The 19023-nt window shown below is 44.2% G+C and overlaps 1 protein-coding gene across 1 annotated transcript in view; it reads right to left on the reverse strand.

Moving 5' to 3' along the window:
• Nucleotides 1-3675: 3675 nt before the first annotated feature.
• Nucleotides 3676-19023, reverse strand: part of CDK15 (cyclin dependent kinase 15) — a 35377-nt gene continuing 20029 nt past the window's right edge. The window contains exons 10-12 of the mRNA XM_059852344.1: nucleotides 12435-12483; nucleotides 9669-9808; nucleotides 3676-4362 (exon numbers count right to left, since the gene is read on the reverse strand). Of these exons, the coding sequence (XP_059708327.1) occupies nucleotides 4253-4362; nucleotides 9669-9808; nucleotides 12435-12483 (299 nt within the window). The 3' untranslated portion in view covers nucleotides 3676-4252. The remainder of the gene's footprint in view (nucleotides 4363-9668; nucleotides 9809-12434; nucleotides 12484-19023) is intronic.

Below are 19023 nucleotides of genomic sequence, written 5' to 3' on the forward strand. Positions count from 1 at the left end.
ATTGCAAGGTATCATTTGACTCTGGCAGTTTAGCATATGGCTAAATTTAGCAATGGCACGGCCATTATGGGGTGGCAGCTATGTAAAACAGCAAAGCCATTCTGTCCCACTGCTCCAGGGCAGAAGAAATTTACAATTGATGCTCTGGATAGACCATGTGGAAAAGTGACTCAGTTCTCATCATTAGATCCCTCACTGCCCATGCATAACAAATCCTTTCATTTAACATATCTTGAACGTTTAGTTGCTCTCAATTAGGAGCAGACATTTAGCCACAACCACCCCACTGCAGGCCCTGGAGATCCTGCTTCTTCACTGCCCTCAGTCCAGACATCTCCAAGAATGCAAAAGCAATGCAAAACAACCCCTGTCCCAACTTGGGCATCATGTACAGCTGCTCTGTTCAGTATTGCAAAGGGAGGTCAGGTCATTGAGAGTGGCTGATGTTTGGGAGATCCAAGTCCATGTAATCTAGAGGTAGAAAGACTTTTGGGACATAGCTTGTCTTTTCATCATGGCAGAGAATTTTAAGGAACATAACCTAAGGAAAATCTTGTCCTCTTAACTGAGCAGTGCTTGCAGATAGTCTGTGTCCCCTTTAATGTAGCTAATCCATACATTCCTGAAATTATGTCTGTAGCAAGGGCAAAGGGGAACATAAACTGCTGTGCTGCTTCCTGCCCAGCTCTGCAGTGTGTGTTTGGTAAACGATGGACTGGAGTGGCTCTTTAACTAAAAGCTCACCTTTCAGCTGTTTCTATGGCTGACACCCATGGCTCCTTGACTGGTTTTGTTCCAGTGCCTCAAAGTTCTGTATAATTCTTGCTCAGAGTTCTCCCAGCCATGCCAGTGACACTACTCAGATGAATAAAAATATTCAAGAAGGTTTATTTGTCTGCATCTCAGTGATTTATCTTTATCTTCCTTTTCTTCCCAGATGTACTGTGAGGTTACATCAGGGCTACTGGTTTCTATGCCTCAGAGCTAAGAAAAAGTATCTGAGATAACTGAAACCAAGCAGACTAGTACTTGAACACAGTAAATTACTTGCTGTACCAATTCTTCCAGGAAGAATTCTATGAGAAATTTCACAGTAACTGCAATTAGAGGAAAGAGGTCTCTGATTTCCCCATGTATCCCCATCAGCACTCACCTCAGATTAGCTTTCCTTCTTATGGTCTGTCAGGAGCCTTGAGATCAAGGAGATTAAAACACTGTGGAAACTCATTAATGAGCCAGGACTCTGCAACAGCTGGACCAAAAATTGACTGCATTTGGCTGCATCCTAATTCTCTGCCATCTCCCCTCTGCTCATCAACACCTGCACACATTTGGGATGCTGTATAAGACCCCTGAATTCAGCTCTAAGCAACCAGCCTGCAATGCACATGTCTAATGCTCTGCTGGTGTGGAACCAGTATGCTGGTAATCCTGTTAGTAATGGCAGAAGCTCCCTCTAGGAAATTATCACAAATAGTCTTAAACAATTCCTTTTGTTGACAACTCTATCCAAGAAACCATCTTCCCTGGAGACTTCACTCAACTTTTGACTAATCCCCTCCTTCCCTCAGGAGCTCTTTTGTTGAAGGAGATTGTAGGCATACCCCAGGAATGACAGGTCTCTGTAAGCCTTGGATGAGCCTCTACATTCTTTCAATTGTCAGTCCCCATCTGTCCTGTTTGTACATCGATCTTCTGCTCCAGGGAGCTCTCTATTAAGTGACACATGGCTAAGTATATTCTGCAAGTCCACTGTCCGGACTGTGCTGTTACCTCTTCGTTGCCAAGTCAATCCTTCTGACATTGCTTTCTGTAAAACAAAAGGCAGGACATCTGCACAATTCATTCCCCTCTACTGAAAGGTGACTTTTGAAAAACACACACCCCACCCCTCAAACTGTGTCCTTGTTTTATAATCTCAAAGACTTTTCTTCATTTTGTCAATATCAGGAGTTATTTCAAAGGTCCTTGGTGTAAGGGAGAGTGCAATCTGCCCTTATTGCAGAGGAACTCTATCAGGGGAAAAATCCATGGCCTGAGTCCTGAATCAAAAAGAAAAATAAATCCCAATTATGAATATTTTGCAGGGCTAGTGCCTTCAGTTATTCTGCTTGTTAAAAGTTGGTTTAAAACAACTTTTAACAGGCTTTTCTCTTCCTGTAGATCCAACTACCCTTAGCTGGTACAGTATCACATGCATGTAGGAGGTGCAGCATTAGATATCTGAATATTTATTTTGAGGCAGAATGAGAACAGTAGCAGATTCCAATGACCCATATGTTCCTCCTCAGCAGGTAGAGGGAAAGTGGTGGGTGGAATAGGGCAGAAAATGGGTGGAGTGTTGGCATGGAGTATATATCACCCTGGGATAGACAACTGACAGTATCTCATCTTTTCCTGAAACCAGAAGGAGAACAAGGAGGAGTCTGTGATGATGTTTTGTCCCTTGTTGTGTTGCTCAGAGGCCATGGATTCAAGATGGAGCCTAGTATGTTTAGTTTTTTGGTTTTGTCTATTTTTGTAACTCAGGTTGGCAAAGGAAGGAAGGTTGGCCAGCCTCATTATGTTCCCAGGAAATTCCATTCTCTCATGTGCCAGCATGAGGCTGTTGTGCTTTAGATGCCTATCTGCCTCTCATTAGATTTGAAAAAGCACACAGAAGCCCCTGCTTTCCATTGGTAGCCCATTAAAATGACAAAAAAAATTACTGTTTCATTGATAACCTTGCTTGCATGTCTGAATCCAGATGCCTTTTTTAAAAAGAGAGTTAATAATATGAACACCATCACATATAGAATGTTTTCCTGCAACAAACTGCAGAAGAAAACTTGAGTTGACATTTAAGCTTGTCTAGCATGCTAAAAAATGTCTATGCAGCTAAAAAAAGGGGACACAATCATTTTGAGGACAGGTTAATATATAACAAAAAATGTTAACAGTTTCTCCTACTATTGCAAGCTTTCACTATTTTAAATTATATATTTGTGAAATGCTCTCTAAATCATTTAAAATGGGCCAAATCCAAGTTCATAGAACATTGATGCATGAGTGCCCTCCTCAAGTGAGTTGCCCCAGAAGCCTTAGTGGAACTGACAGCCAGCTTTTCTGGCAGGATTAGTTCCTCTCTGATCACAGAGAGGGAAAAGCCATTCTGTCTGCACTCAGCTGAGCAGGTGAGCAGGGAAGGCATTCAGGCTGCTTCCAAAACCCAATCTGGTCACAGCGCTGGCAATGTCAGCTCTTTCTTCAAAGGATTCCAGGCTGGCCCCTCTGCCTGCTGTTGTCTACATGATGAGGGCAGAAGGGGTAGAGAGGCTGTGAGACCAGGCACTGAGTGCTGGGACCTGATCTACAGCAGGTACACGCCACCTACGTGCATTTGGAAGCACAGATGGGTAGCTGAGGTGTGTCCTGCTATCCACAGATGGGTAGCTGAGGTGTGTCCTGCTATCCACAGATGGGTAGCTGAGGTGTGTCCTGCTATCCTAAGGCTGCCTCTTAACTTGGCAGACAAGAAGACAGTCAAACTAATTTGGGCTCAAAATCAGCTTCCAGGTCTGCCCTGCAAGCACAGACCCAGCAGTGGCACTGACAGGACACATGCTGCTAACAAATGCACAAAGTAAACAAAGAGACAGGATATAATAAAAGGATATTTTCTGGCAATTTCTTTTAATAACAGTGATTTTAAGCGACCTTTTGGTCTTCTGTAACAAAAAGATGAAAAATATTGATGCTGAAGCATCGCTGTGAAACCTGACATTAAAATAGTGATTAATTAAAACCAAAGATATTACAAGATAAGGAGATTTTGCCTAGCTGTGCTCAGGTTCCAATGTCTGTGAAATCAAAACAAGTAAAGTTTGAAATGTGAACTCAGTAGGCAAGGACAAGGGAGAACAAAGCAATTTGGTCAGTTTAAGCAATGGGGAAATGAAGCAATACTTTGACTGGGGAGGCAGTGGAGGAAAGGGCATTGGTCAGAGACTCAGCAATATGACAAAACAAATCCAAACCTCCCATGATAGCACTGAACATTGTTCACTGGGGGCCGCTGGCTCGCTGATCTCTTCTCTCTGAATATGAGATGTCCCACTTTGTTCTCACCCTGGATGTGATCATCCAGCCCTGAGTATCAAATCTGTTTTCCCACCTTCAATACATGAAGGAATTAATGTCCTAAGGGTGATGGCAGAGGCTTTGACAATGGCAACTACATGCTTACCAACAATTATTCAATCTTTCATGATTTCTACCAAAACTTGCTCAAACCTCCTGAGACACGGCCTTTCCCGTAAGAAGCAAACAGGTCACAGATCTCAGGTTGCAGTCTCACCCCCGGAACTGTGAGCACTGATTGTCCTGTGGAAAAATCAGGTTAAAGAGAAAGCTGCAAAAGGGTCCTTTTCCTTCATTGTGCTACTTTCTTAATGCTCTCCTGTGACATTAGCTGCAATATAAACTAATTCAAGATCCCATTTCTTACAGCTGCATTCCTTCTGATTGTTTTTGGAAAATTATTTCTTTAATCTAGACATTCTTCTCTAGAAATCTCATCTGCAGTTTCTTTTCTTTTTTCTTTTTCTTTTTCTTGGAACAACCAGCAAAATACTATTTGGTAGAAGAGTGGTAGGAAGGCAACCCACTAATCAAAAGGATTCAAATGGATCTGCGCACTGCCAAGCTCTCCTTCCCACCCAGCAGAGGGGAAAAAAAGAAAAAGAAAAAAGAGATAGAGCGAAGGCACAGAGCTTCTCTCCTTCAGCAATCTCACAAATGCAAAACCTTCCACTCCAGTGACTCCTCATTAACTTACCAAATCTGACAGTCTAATTATCGTAGCTGCTTCACGCTTAGAATAAATAAATACTAAAGTGGGTGTTTAAAGAAATTGAGCAGTGAAATTCAGTCATCTAGACAGTCAATAGAGAGTTTATTTTAAATTTTTATATTCTTATGTATTTATATCATTTTAGGAAAGATAATGAGATAGTTGTCTTTCAGGCTAATTGAGTTCCTATGCTTATGGTTGCTTGCTGTCACAATCTCAAACTTAGCTTTAACTTTTGTGCCTTAGAAATCTGATCACTGGCTCCCTATTTACTCTTTTCTGCTGATAACTGAGTGAAGTCACAAGTGCACCTGAGGATGGGAAATGACTATGGGAGACTTCCAGTCTGGATGTCTTTTCACAGCAAACAAGACAACTAAATCTTTTCAGATTTGCATTTAAGAGTGTTTTAAGGGGAAATGGAAGTTTAAGAAACCTCAGCTATAACTTGCAATTAGACAAAACACAGAAAAACATCTGCTAACCTCTGATGCAATAGTGTCTGCCTCCACGAATGGTATTAACAGCACTCCCCCCAAGAGTGGTTTGTCTCCCTGAACAATAAGACCTTTATAGAGATTCTCTGGCCTGAGATCAATGGGAGTCAGAGCATTTGATCCATGTCTGTAGGACTTTGTTTCCACAAGTCATGTGGGCCAAACTTTGCGCCAGTTGCTTTTGCAAGAGCAGGAGCTGGGGAGTGAGCAAAGGAAATTTTCCTTTTCCCATCTTCCCCTTTGCCCCATGCTCCTAAACAGTGCCCAGCACAATGCCTGCCCCAGGATAGCATGCAGGGAAAGGCTTCAACAGGGCAACATGTCCAGGGCCCTGTGCACTTGGCAAGCATCTGCTGTGATGTGGCAACAGCTTTTTCCTAGGGTGGTGGCTTAATGACACAATACAAAACTTTCATGTCCTGTCAGTGTGAAGGCAAGCACATCTTCCACCACTGTGGGGATCACACCAGGTGAAGGGGGGTGGTTTCCTGAGTTAAGTGAAGATTTGTTTTATCACCTCACAGATAAGACTGCTTCTGGCTTAGGAGGGGCAGCTGATTTCCTGCTCATCACCAGCTTTGGTTCATTCCTGTATTAAGACACATTATAAACCAGACTCATACACCTGGAACTTTCTAGGTGTCTGTATCTGACTTACAGTGAAGGTTATCTGTTTGCTGTGTACAGAGGTCACAAAGCAGAGTGGCAAAAATAATCAAGTGACTGTATGAACCTTTTAGCTCTGTAGGAGAGCCAAGGGAAACCAGCCAACCCAAACAAGGGATGATGAAAGCCAGCCCTTCTTTATAAGTCCCCTGTGATAACATTTACCAGTGCTGGCTAATCCCAACAGTAATGGGATTTTTGGTAGGCAATGGCTTGCAGCCTTAACCTCCTCATTGCCCACACTTACTTACTTGCTTTGTCTTAGTTTAGATGCAACAGACATTAAAATGACTGTCAACATCAAGTTTCCCTCCTCCTCCTTGTGTCTGAAAGGCTGTTTCAGGAGAAATGGTACAGTGTTCTCATCACCTGGTGCACTGGTTTTGTGTTGCTGGGGGACATAACAATTAGAGACCAGTTGTACCCAAAAAGAGCAAGTACCTCCTAGTCAAAGCCAAGATCCTATCCATGCAACCCAATCCTCCTGATGGAGCATGTACTGGAATTTACTGACTGCTGTGCCGAGGGCATGGCCAGGGTTGAACGTCTCCTACGCTGAGAGAAAGGTCTCTCCTGAGACTGGGCATTGGTCTGCTGGGGAAAGGATCTGAGCTGCCAGCTCAGGCCTCCTGGCCCCTGTGCCTGTGTGGTTTGGCCAGAGCTCTTCTTGCAGTGTGTTTTCTTGGGAGTGCACTGTTGATAACCCCAAATCCCACTGCTTACCTTCCCTTCTTGCAAGCCTGCTCTAAAGCATTGGAGGGAAAAAGAGAGGGAAAATAAACCAAATCTATAACTAAGAATAATAAGCTGCAATTGTTACTGTGTCTGACCTGTCTGACAACAGAGTGAGCTAGCTCCTCAGATGGCCCTTTTGCACTTCAGGACTGTCACTGAGTTGAGAGCACAGCTCATGCTTTCTTGATTCAAGGATCTCATCTTTCTTCCAGGAGGGATTAATTGGACAGAAAACATCCTGCTTTAGCAGGTGGCAAAGGGTTAGAATGAAGTTTTATCAGAGCTGCTGCAGTGCAGGGCTGCACTGCACAAAGATAATTGTCTCAGGATTGGCTCCAGCCAGAAAAAGGACAGCAAATGCTCTGGTTTTACAAAGGGTCATCACTGCTACCCCTTAGGCTACTAGCCTAAAGGAAAGGAAGCTGAAGAAACCCCTGCCCCTCTCTCTGTTTTTATATCCAGAGGTGCTGGTGGCACATGTAGAATTAAAGCCACCAAGATGATGGGTGAGGTTTGAACCCGGGCCTCGGGAATCCCCTCCTAGAGCTACGGGCACAGGAATGAGCAGCTGTAGGAGAGGCCCGTCTGTGAGCCAGCCCCACCCAGAGGACAGAGAACCTTCTTCCTCCCTTCCAGCACAGGCTACTCTTTTTTCCCAGCACTTTGTGCTCAGATGTGCCTAGCAACAGCAACCCGTTCCACTCTGTAGGAGCTGCTCTCGAGGAAGCAAAGAGCCCTCTGCTCCCTCTCCCCCTTCCCAGGGGCAGCAGCCAGCCTCTAACCATTAATATTCCCCCTAGGAATCAGAAAAATGCTATTTGGAGGGGTACTTAACTTTGAAACAGTGATTTCTCCAATTTTTTTCCCCCAGGAATTGACCTTTGAAAAACATCTTCTAGCTTCCAGCTTGTAATAACAACTTATAAAAAGGACAATTATGGATATAATTATTTCATAAAAACAGAGAATAATTTCTTATGAGAACCTTTTATTTTTTCAAATGTTGTTTCCCTCTTACTCTCTTACACACCTTGGGATTAACCCCCTCTTCTTTCACCTCTCATCTCCAGATCACATTCTGCCCTTCTGCTTTAACTTTCCCTTTCAGAGGATGGCAATTAATAGCCAGCATCTTCCAGAACAAAGTGGGAGCAGAATATATTTAAAATCTGCACTGTTATCATAGCAACAAGAATTTTAAAATCATACAGTTAAATTCCAAAAGAGTGTTATGCCAAAGTGACACAAGAGAGCAAATGTCTTAAACAATTATGGCAATAGGAATGGCTACATGGGGAATTATTCAGAATAGCCTAAATTTTACAGGCTTAATGAGTCACTCATGAATATGGTCTTGCATGATCGTACTGTACTTGTTTCAGCCCTGTGCACTTTGATTCTGTTCTCAACACATTGGTTGCTATGATAACGCCATGCAGTTTCCTGTCCACACCATACTTCTTGCTGCAAGGGGGGATAATAAATACAGGACGGTGCCTAAACCCAGGTGAAAGGGATCTGTCCCCTCACTGGCAGCATATCGGAGAGATTGACACATTATGCCAATCTGTTTTCTCATTCCTTCTATTTCTCCTCACTCTCTCCCTCTCTCTCACACTGTCTGTCTCTGTACCTGTTTTTTTCCTCTCTCCCTCTCTCTCTCTCTCTCTCTCTCTCCCTCTCTCTCTCTCAGCACTGACACTTTCATCTTCTCCCTTGGGGATTGGAGATGTCACTGCGGGAAGTGCTTGTCCGCCTCTCTGGCAGCAGCAGAGCCCTGTGGCTTTGACAAACCTCATTTAATTGGGAGGAAGCCAGGAGGGTTTGAAAGAACTGAAACATCCACGAAACTCCTTTTATCAGGCATAATTTAAACTCTGCATGGAAAAAACCCTATATGTATAAAGAAAAGTCAACTTCCCTCCTGCTGTGCGTGCTCCCCTCCTCCCCCCCCGGCACAGGCAGGCTCCTGCGAGATTCCATCTTTTCATTTTTCTAAAAGTGTCAAAGTAGATTTGTGCTCTGTGGCTGGGTGAACAGAAAAGGAATGCAGATGTCTCTCACTCAAGCACATACACACACAGAGCACCTTCTGAAGGGCAGCAGTTTGGGGGATTGGGAGAGATGCTAGCTGGCTGCTTCTCCACCTGGGATGTGTCGCAGGAGCCAGAAATTTTGTTTTCCAATAGCTTGACAACACAGCCCGTGAAGGCTTTTTCTGAATTGCCCCTATCTTAAAAGACACCACCAAACTAACTAGTGTACAGGGTGCCCAGGAGGCAACAAGGAATGCAAGGTCCCTTTGGCCTGCAGTCCAATAGGAGGGAGCTTTCCCTAGTGAGGAGCAGAACTGCAGCTTGGAGACCCTGCATTTTTTGTCAGCTCAGGCCAGGAGAGGCACAACTGTGTGTGCTTAAGAGAAGGGAGCAAGGTAAAACTGAGGGAGAACTGGTGTGACAGGGTACAAGGAACAGCTGTCTCAACATCAAAAGGGAGTGGGAGGAGCAGTCCAGGGGAATTGGGGCTAGCACACCATGCTGAGCAGATGGGAATTCAGGACATCAGCAGGGACCAGCGGGTGAGTTACACTGAACACACAGTGTGAGCTGGGGAAATGTCCAGGTCCTTGGAGTTACAGAGTGGGGAAGAGATGACCTGTCAAAGCATACACACCTCTGCTTTGCAGAGGGCCAGGGTAGCAGCCCAAGGTCCCTTTCTAGTATTAACACAGTGGTCAAGGAGAGGAAAACAGAAAAACAAGCTGTCATATTTGCTATGGGATGTAAACTTTGCAGCTTATAGGAGAGGGAAGGGAGTGCAGGCAGAAAAGAGAGACATCCAGGTGAATGGCAGAGACTTTTAAAATAGAGAGGAAACTCACAGTAAATAGCACGTGCAGCAGCTCTTTCTTGGAGAGATGAAACAGGGAGTTAACTTACCAGCAGGAACCTGATAGAGCTGAGGAGGCAGAGGGCTGAAGAAGCTATGAAGAAGCGCATCTTGTGCAGAGATTCGGCCTCGAGGGAAGGCTGTGAGCATCCTGGAGGCCAAATTCTCTGCTGCTGGCACCCTGCTCATCCTAGGAAAAGAGAAGAAAAAACAGCATAGGAGATGAGGATGAGCCAGAAAGCTGGAACCAGGAATGACCCAGTCCTTCTCAGCTTGAGGCAGATAGTGGAGGGACACAGGGGAGCTGGATAAACCCACCCCAGCTACATAGCTTTGCAGGACATTGGCTTTTCCATCTGAGTTTGACTATGTTGGGGTATATGCATCCAGGATTTCAGCTCAAACTCATGTTTACAGACAAATTTTGAAAACCAATTTCTGGTTTTTAAAAAGAAGGTTGTAAGTGAAAGGGGAAATGATGCTGAGGAGACTATATTTTACATGTTGTAACTGCAATATCAAAGTTTGGTGGTACCAGTTGACAGTGACAGTCCAAATGTAAAAAATAACGTGACTGGCCCAATGAGAAGACTAGAGGTCAAACCTAATAAATCTAAAGAAAATACCATTTCCTCTTCTTCTTCCCCAGTACCAGTAGTGCAGCTGGTTGTAAAATGTGTTGGGGATTCACAGAGAAGAATCTGTTTCTCAGGATGAGTGCTTAAAATAAATGTAATACACATATGATCCATGCCCAGCAAATACCAATGCCAAGTGGCAGCTCCCTAGAGGAGCACACAGCTGGGGACAAGGAAGTGGAAGAGCAAAAACAAACCAACAAGGAAACAAATAAAAATAGTCATTTAGTTTTACAGCTTTTACTTTGTTTGTTTGTTCTGATCACATTTCAGCTTCAGAGCATGGCCTGTTGTGCTTCCTCCCTTGGCCCCCAGCGGTGCTTCCCCTCCAAGTGACATCAGAGGCTGGGATCCCCCTGCTCCTGCACTCCCCCTCCCTATACAGGACATTCAACATGCTGACATTTCTGTTTTGAGGAGATAAAATGTAAAATATAAAAGAAGAAGAAAAAACACCAAGACAGAAGGAGAGAAAGAGACCCTGAGAAACAAATTTGTAGAAGGTATCTGGCCTCACTGTGGTCAATAACTGCTGAATTTTCAGCTCCAGAAAAACAGCTCGAGTTCCCACTTCCTTGGGGACCAGGGATGGGACAGGGAGCCAAAGCATCCTGTCTGAGGCCTCTTGCTAGAGCTGCATGACAGGCTGTCCTTGCCATGGCAGGGTCTTGCTGCAGACCTTCTGCCCAGTGGTCTCTGCTGCTGCTGCAGGCTCCCACTCTGGGCAGCAACACAGTTCTGTGCCTCCCACCATGGCTCAGGCTTCCTGGTGGTGGCCAAGCTCTGTGGAGAGCCCCCTTTTGATTTCTTGATTGTCCATGGAGAGTCATGGCTGAGTGGTCTGTATGAAGCAGCTCTTTCCTTCTCCCGAGCTGAGCATTCCAAGGCAGTTATTTGGCCATGGCAGCACCAGGACTCCAAGGCAGAGCTGAGCTGGCCCACCTGCAGCCCAGAGCTCTGCCATGGAGGTGCTAGGCCAGCCCCTGGGTTTGACCTGAAATGGGGTCTGTCAAAGGATTATGGCCAAAAAGCAGAAGTGCAATATAGCACAGTCACAAGGAATATACTTATTTCTTTGTTCGGGCTGAGCGAGGATTTGTTCTGTGCCAGGATCTGCATTACAAGGGTTTGGGACATATTGAGCTTTCTGTGTTTCTCAAGCTGTGCGTGACAATGGCTGGCATTTCAGAAACCTGTGCTTTGCTGAAAACTTTAGCATGTTTGTTCAGCCATTTAGAACAGCATCTGGATCTGGAAAATCCTGCTCTGAAGAGCAGCACACTTCCCTCCTAGCAGGGCTGGATCCCAAGCAATCAGCTGAACAGATATTAAAAAGCAATGAAAAATGTGGTTATGTCCTCAAAGGATATTTGATTATTGGCATCTTCATGTACACAATCTTGAGGACAAATCCTGTTTTGTCTTTTCCTACTTATCTATAAAACCTGCTGTGTGCCTCAAAATCAGCTTAGGGGGATTTGATTTACATTGCTCCCTCAGCTAGGTTAGTGCACTTTGTCTGATTATAAATTTCTTTCACTGATACATATATATCCATTCTCTGTGTGTGTGTATGTGTGTGTGTCTGTATGTGCCTGAAAAAATACTCCCTTCCCTCAGCACACTAGGGAGTGATTCAGCAGTGCTGGTGTGTCTGGTCAAGCTGTGTGTGTAACCATGGCCTTCATCTCATAGCTTTGGCCACTAAGAATGTGATTTTTTCCCTCCTAGCTAATCACAAGATTATTTCATTGTCTCATGAAAATGCTGTCCTAGCATGTCTTCCTTACTGCTGTTGAGCAACATTCCTACAGTCTGTTTTCAAAAATGAAAATTGGGACAGTGTGAAGTCTGTCCTCAGTCTGGGCAAGAGGGCCTGGGAAAGTATGACCCTCTCAGTGGAACTGTGCCCCACAAAAAGCTGCACACAAAGTCACTGAATCACTGCTTATCTCAGAACAATCACTACTCCTCTGAGAATAATAAACCCACTCTGTGTCTACCTTTGCTGCGATCTCTCAAAATCAGTTGCTTAACTGATGTTAGATCTGCTTGTTACTACAGAGCCACCCTGCTCTTCCTGAGCTTGCCAAAAGAGCTCATTTCAAGTTAAATGATTGCACAAAGAAACAAATAAACCCAGAGGCAATTTTGACATTGCTGTTATAGATAGCTTACCTGTCACAGATGACTCGGAGTCTCTGAGGTCTCCTGGAAGCAACCAGTTCTAGAAAGTGTAATATGCAATCACAAGATTAAATGAAAATCAATTCAAAACCCCATTCTCTGAGCCCCTATAAAAAAATGTGCTCAGAATTTCAAAGGGTCCTATAGAATCTATCATTTTATTATTTATAAATATACATTATTCCTATAGGACTTGAGTACCTGCATTGATCTTAATAAGGCTGTTCCAGTTCTGTAACCCTTTCATATATCTGTGAGTATAGGCCTTGGACCTCCTCCTGTTACAGTGTGAGTCTTAGCTTTGACATCAATAAAAGCAGCATCAGTCCCTAAAGCCTTCAGACAAAGGAAGCAAAAAGAAGTTTGCAGGCCAGAGTCCCCAGTCAATTGTCTTGACTTTCCAAGGGGCTGCTGAGCTTCACATATTGCCCCCATGGCTACATGGGGCTTTTCTACATGGATGCAGCAGTAAGACTGGGGACAGAGACAAAGCACTTTGATCCCACTCTCTTCTTGCCCACAGCTCTCACTGAGTTTGTTGTTTGTGCAGTTAACCATGCCCATGGAGGCTTTGTACTCACTGATTATTGTAATCTCTATCAGACTGGAACTTAGCAGAGTTTGAAGTTTTGTGAAGTCTGTTTTCTTGATATTTTTCAAGGACATATTTCTAAACATTGTGGTAAATATAGAGTAACACATTCCTCAAATGTTTTATTGTAAAGCATGAATTTTCTCAGGCTTAGATACAAATGAATGGCTTAAGCCTGAAAAATTTCCCCATGGAGCTGATGAACAGAGATTTTTTTTTTTGCAATCAGAAAGGCTGCAATTTCTACCCACCTACATTTTCCTGAGCACTGCTTCTGACAGCAGAGAATGAACAGTGGCACTCTAGTCATGGGAAGGAGAGCAGGAAGGGTGGTGTCCACCCCTCTTCCAGCTCAGCCTGGACAAGCATTCCCCACAGCAGGGAGACCACCAGGAGGCAAGCACCGCTGGTCTGCTGCCAGCAGAGTCAGAGCTCGGCTGGGGTTAATGCTGAGCCCTTCAAGAGCATCTGCCTGGAAGCACCAGGCACTTCATTCAGGGACAGCAGCTGCCTGCTGCAGTCCAAGTGGAAGTCCCCTCTGCTTTTGCCTGCATGGCCATTTCCAGAGTGCCAGACCCGGCGTCTGACTTGATGCACAGACAACTTGAAAAAGTGCAAATGACTGAACTTCCAGCCCTTGACCTTTCCAGCAGCAATCTTGCACCATTAAACCAGGCAAGCAGGTTGTTAAACCTCTCACAGGGTAAGTAACAGTTCAGAATTGGATTGTTCTCCTCCACCCAAATACTAAGGTAATTTCTAGAGCAGTAAATGGGAATATAACTTAGGATGAGATTCATGGCTGTTGCTGTGCCAGAGCACTGGAATATCACCAATATATAGAAGTTATATATTAGCATCTTGAATACTCCCTTCCCAAATAAGTCACCAAGACTGCCAGAACACTCCTCTTGGATCACTGGTAACATTTTCACTGATCATCTTTCCTTTTTTTTTTTTTTTTTGCCCCCTTGACTGTAACAAAAGTGTAGAAATAAATTACCGATCTAAAGTTTCCAGATAGAATAGAAGAAAAACAATTTTAAAAATGGTTTGGAAAGGCAAAAAATTTTTCTGTATGAGGTAGAAATTTTTGCCTCTTCACAGAGCTGGCCAAAAACTTTCAGATGTGGTAACTTTCTGTCAGAAAAAATTTGATTTGTGAGATGAAAACATTTTATGACAATATATCAATTTCATTAAAATTAGTAAAAATGCCAAAATTATTTAAGTACTGTACTGAAATATTTTAACATTAATATTCTTTAATGAGTTTAACACAGAATTTTAAAAAAGCATGTTGAGTTGGTAACAGCAGGGCAAAACCTTTCAATGAAATTTTAGTGAGATGTCACTTTGTTTTTGCCGTGTATTTTCAAGATTAACATTCCAAAAAGGAAATAGGATTTTCTTTACATTAGAAACAGAAATACCAGCTTGCTTACTGGGAACTGGGAGGAATACCTGAATTATGGAGTTTGCTTCCTTGAGCAAGCCTCTTGACTTAAATTTATCTTTTATGTAACCTGGAGATTAACAATTATCTGCAAGGGGTAGTGTAAGAGCCAGCGAGCTAACTACTCCTCTCCCTGTCCAAACACATCTCTCAGCTAAGAATTCAGCCTGAGTGAGGACTGCCAAATTTGCCACTTTGAGTATAGAGCTTTGATTATAAATGGAAGATATGGGTAAGAAAACAGTGTGTCTCTGCTCAGGGATTTAATGCAGTTAACTAATGCACTTTAAATCAGTTCAGATTAATCTCCTGACTGACCCCATATAGACAAATCCTTAGAGAATGCCGAGGCCCCGTTGTGTCGAGCAGGGTAAAAACAGAGCAGTAAATATTTTCCCTACCGTAAGCTTAAGAGCAATCTAAAATTGTAAAACACTGTAAACAGCTACTCCATAAAGGTAAGAGATAAAGAATATTTAGATCATTCAAAAAAGCGGATGAACTACTGATTTAATCATCTCACAATGATGATGTAGACATAAAATGATGGGATTGTGTCGGGCTGATTGGCTTTTTTAACAGTATGAGTAGATCTGAAGGTAGCATTTAGGTTTGTTATTTTCCATCCTTATGCAAGGTAGAGAGTGCTAATGAGGAAATACCTTCCTATTTGAAAACCCAGGTGGAAGTAGCTAATGAACTGATAATGAGGCAAGCAAGCCAGAGGACAAAAGTTAAACTTTCCTAATTGATGAAGAGACAGAAAAAGGATGCCAAGTGCTGCTGGATGAAGGCAGTGGGGTTGCAGGCTCCAGAGAAAATTTCTCTCATTAGTGAAATCTCTGTGGCTTAAATCTCTGTGGCTTCAGGAGAAGAGCAGAGCTCTGTCTGTGTGGCAGGCTGAAAACTGCAGGCTGTGCCCATTGCCACACAGATGGGAAGTTTCCCTACACCCTGGCTAGCATACATTGCACATTAGTTACAGTGCTGCTCTTCCCTTTGAGATCAAAGCCACATGCAGTTTATTATGACAATAAAAATTTTATCGTTTTAGAATTCAGTTTTCAACCATCCCATGTGTTAAATGAAACATCAACCTAAAAAGTGAGATTACAAAAAAACCCCAAAGCGCTCGGAATGCAGGCTTCAGCTGCATTTTCACAAATATCATGGGAAGTTTGCATTTCAGGGCCTGCTGCTTGTTGCCTCCATCTGCTGGTGACATTTTGGAAACGCAGCAGATACTGAAAACATACCTGGGAGCGCAAGTTGGCTCTGGAAAGCTTCTAAATCTCATTCAGCATACCAAAGCCGGCAGATACGTGAAAAATTAGGCTTTATTTGAAAGTCATTGCTGCATCTGAAAAGACCTTGTGTGAAACCTGCATCTGCTCTGTGAAGTGATATTACCTGGCACAGGCAAATTCATCATTCAGCCTGTGTAATAAATCAAGGAGTAAAGCTCCCTCTCAGTTCATCATGTTATAGATAGATGTGCACTGCTCCCCACTCTTTGGAATCCAAATTTCAGAAAAAGGAAATAAAAACTCACTTGGTACATTGGGCACTCCAGCATTCCTGGTTTGGCAAAAGCACTAGCTTAATGTCATGGGCTGTGATTCCTAATCCTTTCCTGCCCTTGACCCCTGCTGTCTAGATTCAAACTTGTAACCATTAATGGGGCTGGATCAAAACACTGGCCTTCTGGTGTCACCAGTGGTGTTTAGAGGGGATTTAAACTCACTGCTTTTCAGCGCAGTGAAATGAACACAGCAGTAGATTAATGCAAGGATTTGAGCTCACTCAGCATGAGAGCTTTCAAAAATAGTGTTAACAGAGCTGCAACTGCCTCTTTCAGGGGAAGCAAAATGAGGGAACAGAACAAATGAACAAACACAGGGCAAAGCCTTGTCACTATGGGTAGGGCTGGTAAGCCCAGGGAGCCAGGGAGACAGCCAGCAACTGTGCTGAGATGTGGGGCAGGAGCTCTCCCAGTCCTTCATGTTCTCCAGGGAATGGCTCTCCAGCCTGCTTGCAGGCCCTACCCCAAGTGTCTCTCCTCCAGAGAGAAGGTGACATCACAAGCTGTAGGGCTGGCCACAAACAGGTTACTCACCCATCCTTCCCATTCACCTGGAGTCAGGTTGAGACTTTGGCAAACTGTAGGGAATGGGCACGAGGCTGTTCTTGAACGTTGTGCAAGACACCAGGGCAGAGGGTAGTCAAAAAGGCCCTTGCACATTTCATCCCTTGCCAGCTGCCCATAGAGGAGGCAGAGGAGGTGCTTTTCCTCCAGCTGCCCTGTGTGTGCCCGACTCAGGGACCCCACAGCCCATGCTGTATCCTTTCCAGACTGCAGCAGGATGTGCTCAAGCCCACAGCAGTGACAGGAAAACATCTGAAGGTTTCCAGCTTTCATTTCAAAGATTCCTACTAACCCACCTGGCCCAGGATCCCTTCCAGGAACAGTCTCAGTCTGGGGCTGAGCCTAGCTGCTGAATCCAGTGGGAGTTTTGCCATCAACTTCAATGAGAATAGGGTCACACCTCAGCGCTTTGTTTTGCCCGTGTTCATTCCTTGCCGCGGGCAGGAACCTGTTTGTTTGTTTGCTGCCTGTGCTCAGTGTGAACATCAATAGGACTAGCTAAAAGAATTCAAACCATCAGATTTGGGGAAGAGCTCCAAAGTTTGTTTGCTTATCTGAACCAACCCAGGCACCCAGAGTCGCACAAATGGTCTGGGAATAACCTCAGGAGAGGTTTTCTCAGGCTGACTCCACAGATTGTATTCGGGCTGAGCATGTCCTGGGGGAGAAACAGCATTTGTGCTTCAGGGAAGAGAAGGGAAGTGCCCAGAAGCATATAAATGGCATTTAGCTTTAAACAAACAGACTAATTGTCTTTTTACCAGCAGTCTCATCAAAAAGTGAATTGATTTAGTTCATGAGTAGGGCAAATAGTCCAATTTTAGAGTCGCCTTCTTCTGTCCAGACTGGCTTGTGTAATCCAGGTGTGAGCCAAGCACTTGGTTCCCAAATGTGGCTGGAACAGCTCACAGCCCCTTAGGCTCTCAGCAGGGGAAAGGGACATTGCCTCTCCATCTAACACAGCTATTGCCCCAAACACTGACCTAGCCTCTTCTGTGTGTTTGCCAGCTCTGTGGGATGCTCCAACAGAAATGTCCTCTGAGTCCTGCATTTCTGCCTGGTCCAGCCACAAAAGGCACCAGCATCCCAGTATCACAGCACAGGTCAATTCTGCCCCTCTGGAGTCCACTAGGGAAACTTTCTATCAAGTCTGAAAGCAAGTCAGACTTGAAAACTGCTTATGATGTCTCGACTTCACTGGGGTTATTGCCCTGCTCTCCAGGTGCCTGTCCTCTCCCTCCCTGCCCTGCCACTGGCACCCTCCAGAGCAGCAGAGGACAGCACTGCTACTCAGACAAAACAGAGCTGAGGGAAGCACTGCTCAGAGCAGGTCTAGGCACCCACATTCTTTGTTGTCTGTGCAAGTTTCTTTGCTAACATCGCCTTAATGCTTGCATTTCTAGGTTGTGTCTTTACATAGCACCAGGATACCTAACCATCACCACTCAGAGTTTGTATGTTTGAGGCTTTGTATTAGCAGATGACTGGCATAAAAAACTTCTTTGTGATTAGTTCCTCCCACACATGAGCATTTCTGTATCTCCCAGACCACTCTTCTCAACTTGTGGACTATCCAGCCAGGCTTTCTACAACTTAGAGAAGAAAATGCTTCCTCCAGCTGTCTGCTCTGTGCTTGCTTGCTATCCAAATTTGGACAGCGACACATTCCCATTTCACGCTGGTTTGATTAATGTGTCTCAGCTAATTGTGTGAAAGATTCCAGTCCTTTCGACTGTGAGACCAGGTTATTGTTCAGCCAATCTCGGCTACCATGTGAAAATGGGGGCTGTTTAGTGCTCATGCACCAGAATCAAAGGAGGGGCATCTTGGACTGGGTCACAGAGCAACACCCACTTCTTTGAAAAGATGTTACTATGCTCTACTAAACCTGTAAACCTCTTGCTCAAAGCACGTCTTCTCCCTCCTCCTCTCCCCCCTGTTCTTTTTTCCCCTGTCCAGATAGACAGGCTCCCCCCACCACTCTCCTATGGTATAAGTGAGAGAGAATGGCTAGATTGTGGATGGCTGAATTTCACATTCTAGGGTTTTTAATATTTCACTTTAATATTTCTCTTACAGAATGATCCTGCTGAGAGGCTGAGAATCAGTGCTCATCATTTCCCCCTCACTGACACTTGAATATATTTTCCCAGGAGAAAACATTAAACAAAAAGAGAAAGAGAGAAAGGGAGAGAGAGAGAGAGGGAGAGGGAGAGTGACTGAGCTAGCTTTTCAAAGCATACTTCTCAACCTGCCCACATCAAAATAAGAGACAACTGGCCCTTTGAAGTTCAGGACACAGACTTCTCTACCAGCTCATGTGGAAATAAAAGAATCCAGCTTTGTAAATCACACAGATTTCTCACCTTGCCGACATCAAAATCAG

Source organism: Haemorhous mexicanus, chromosome 8, assembly GCF_027477595.1.
Source record: "Haemorhous mexicanus isolate bHaeMex1 chromosome 8, bHaeMex1.pri, whole genome shotgun sequence".
NCBI classification, from domain to species: Eukaryota; Metazoa; Chordata; class Aves; order Passeriformes; family Fringillidae; genus Haemorhous; species Haemorhous mexicanus.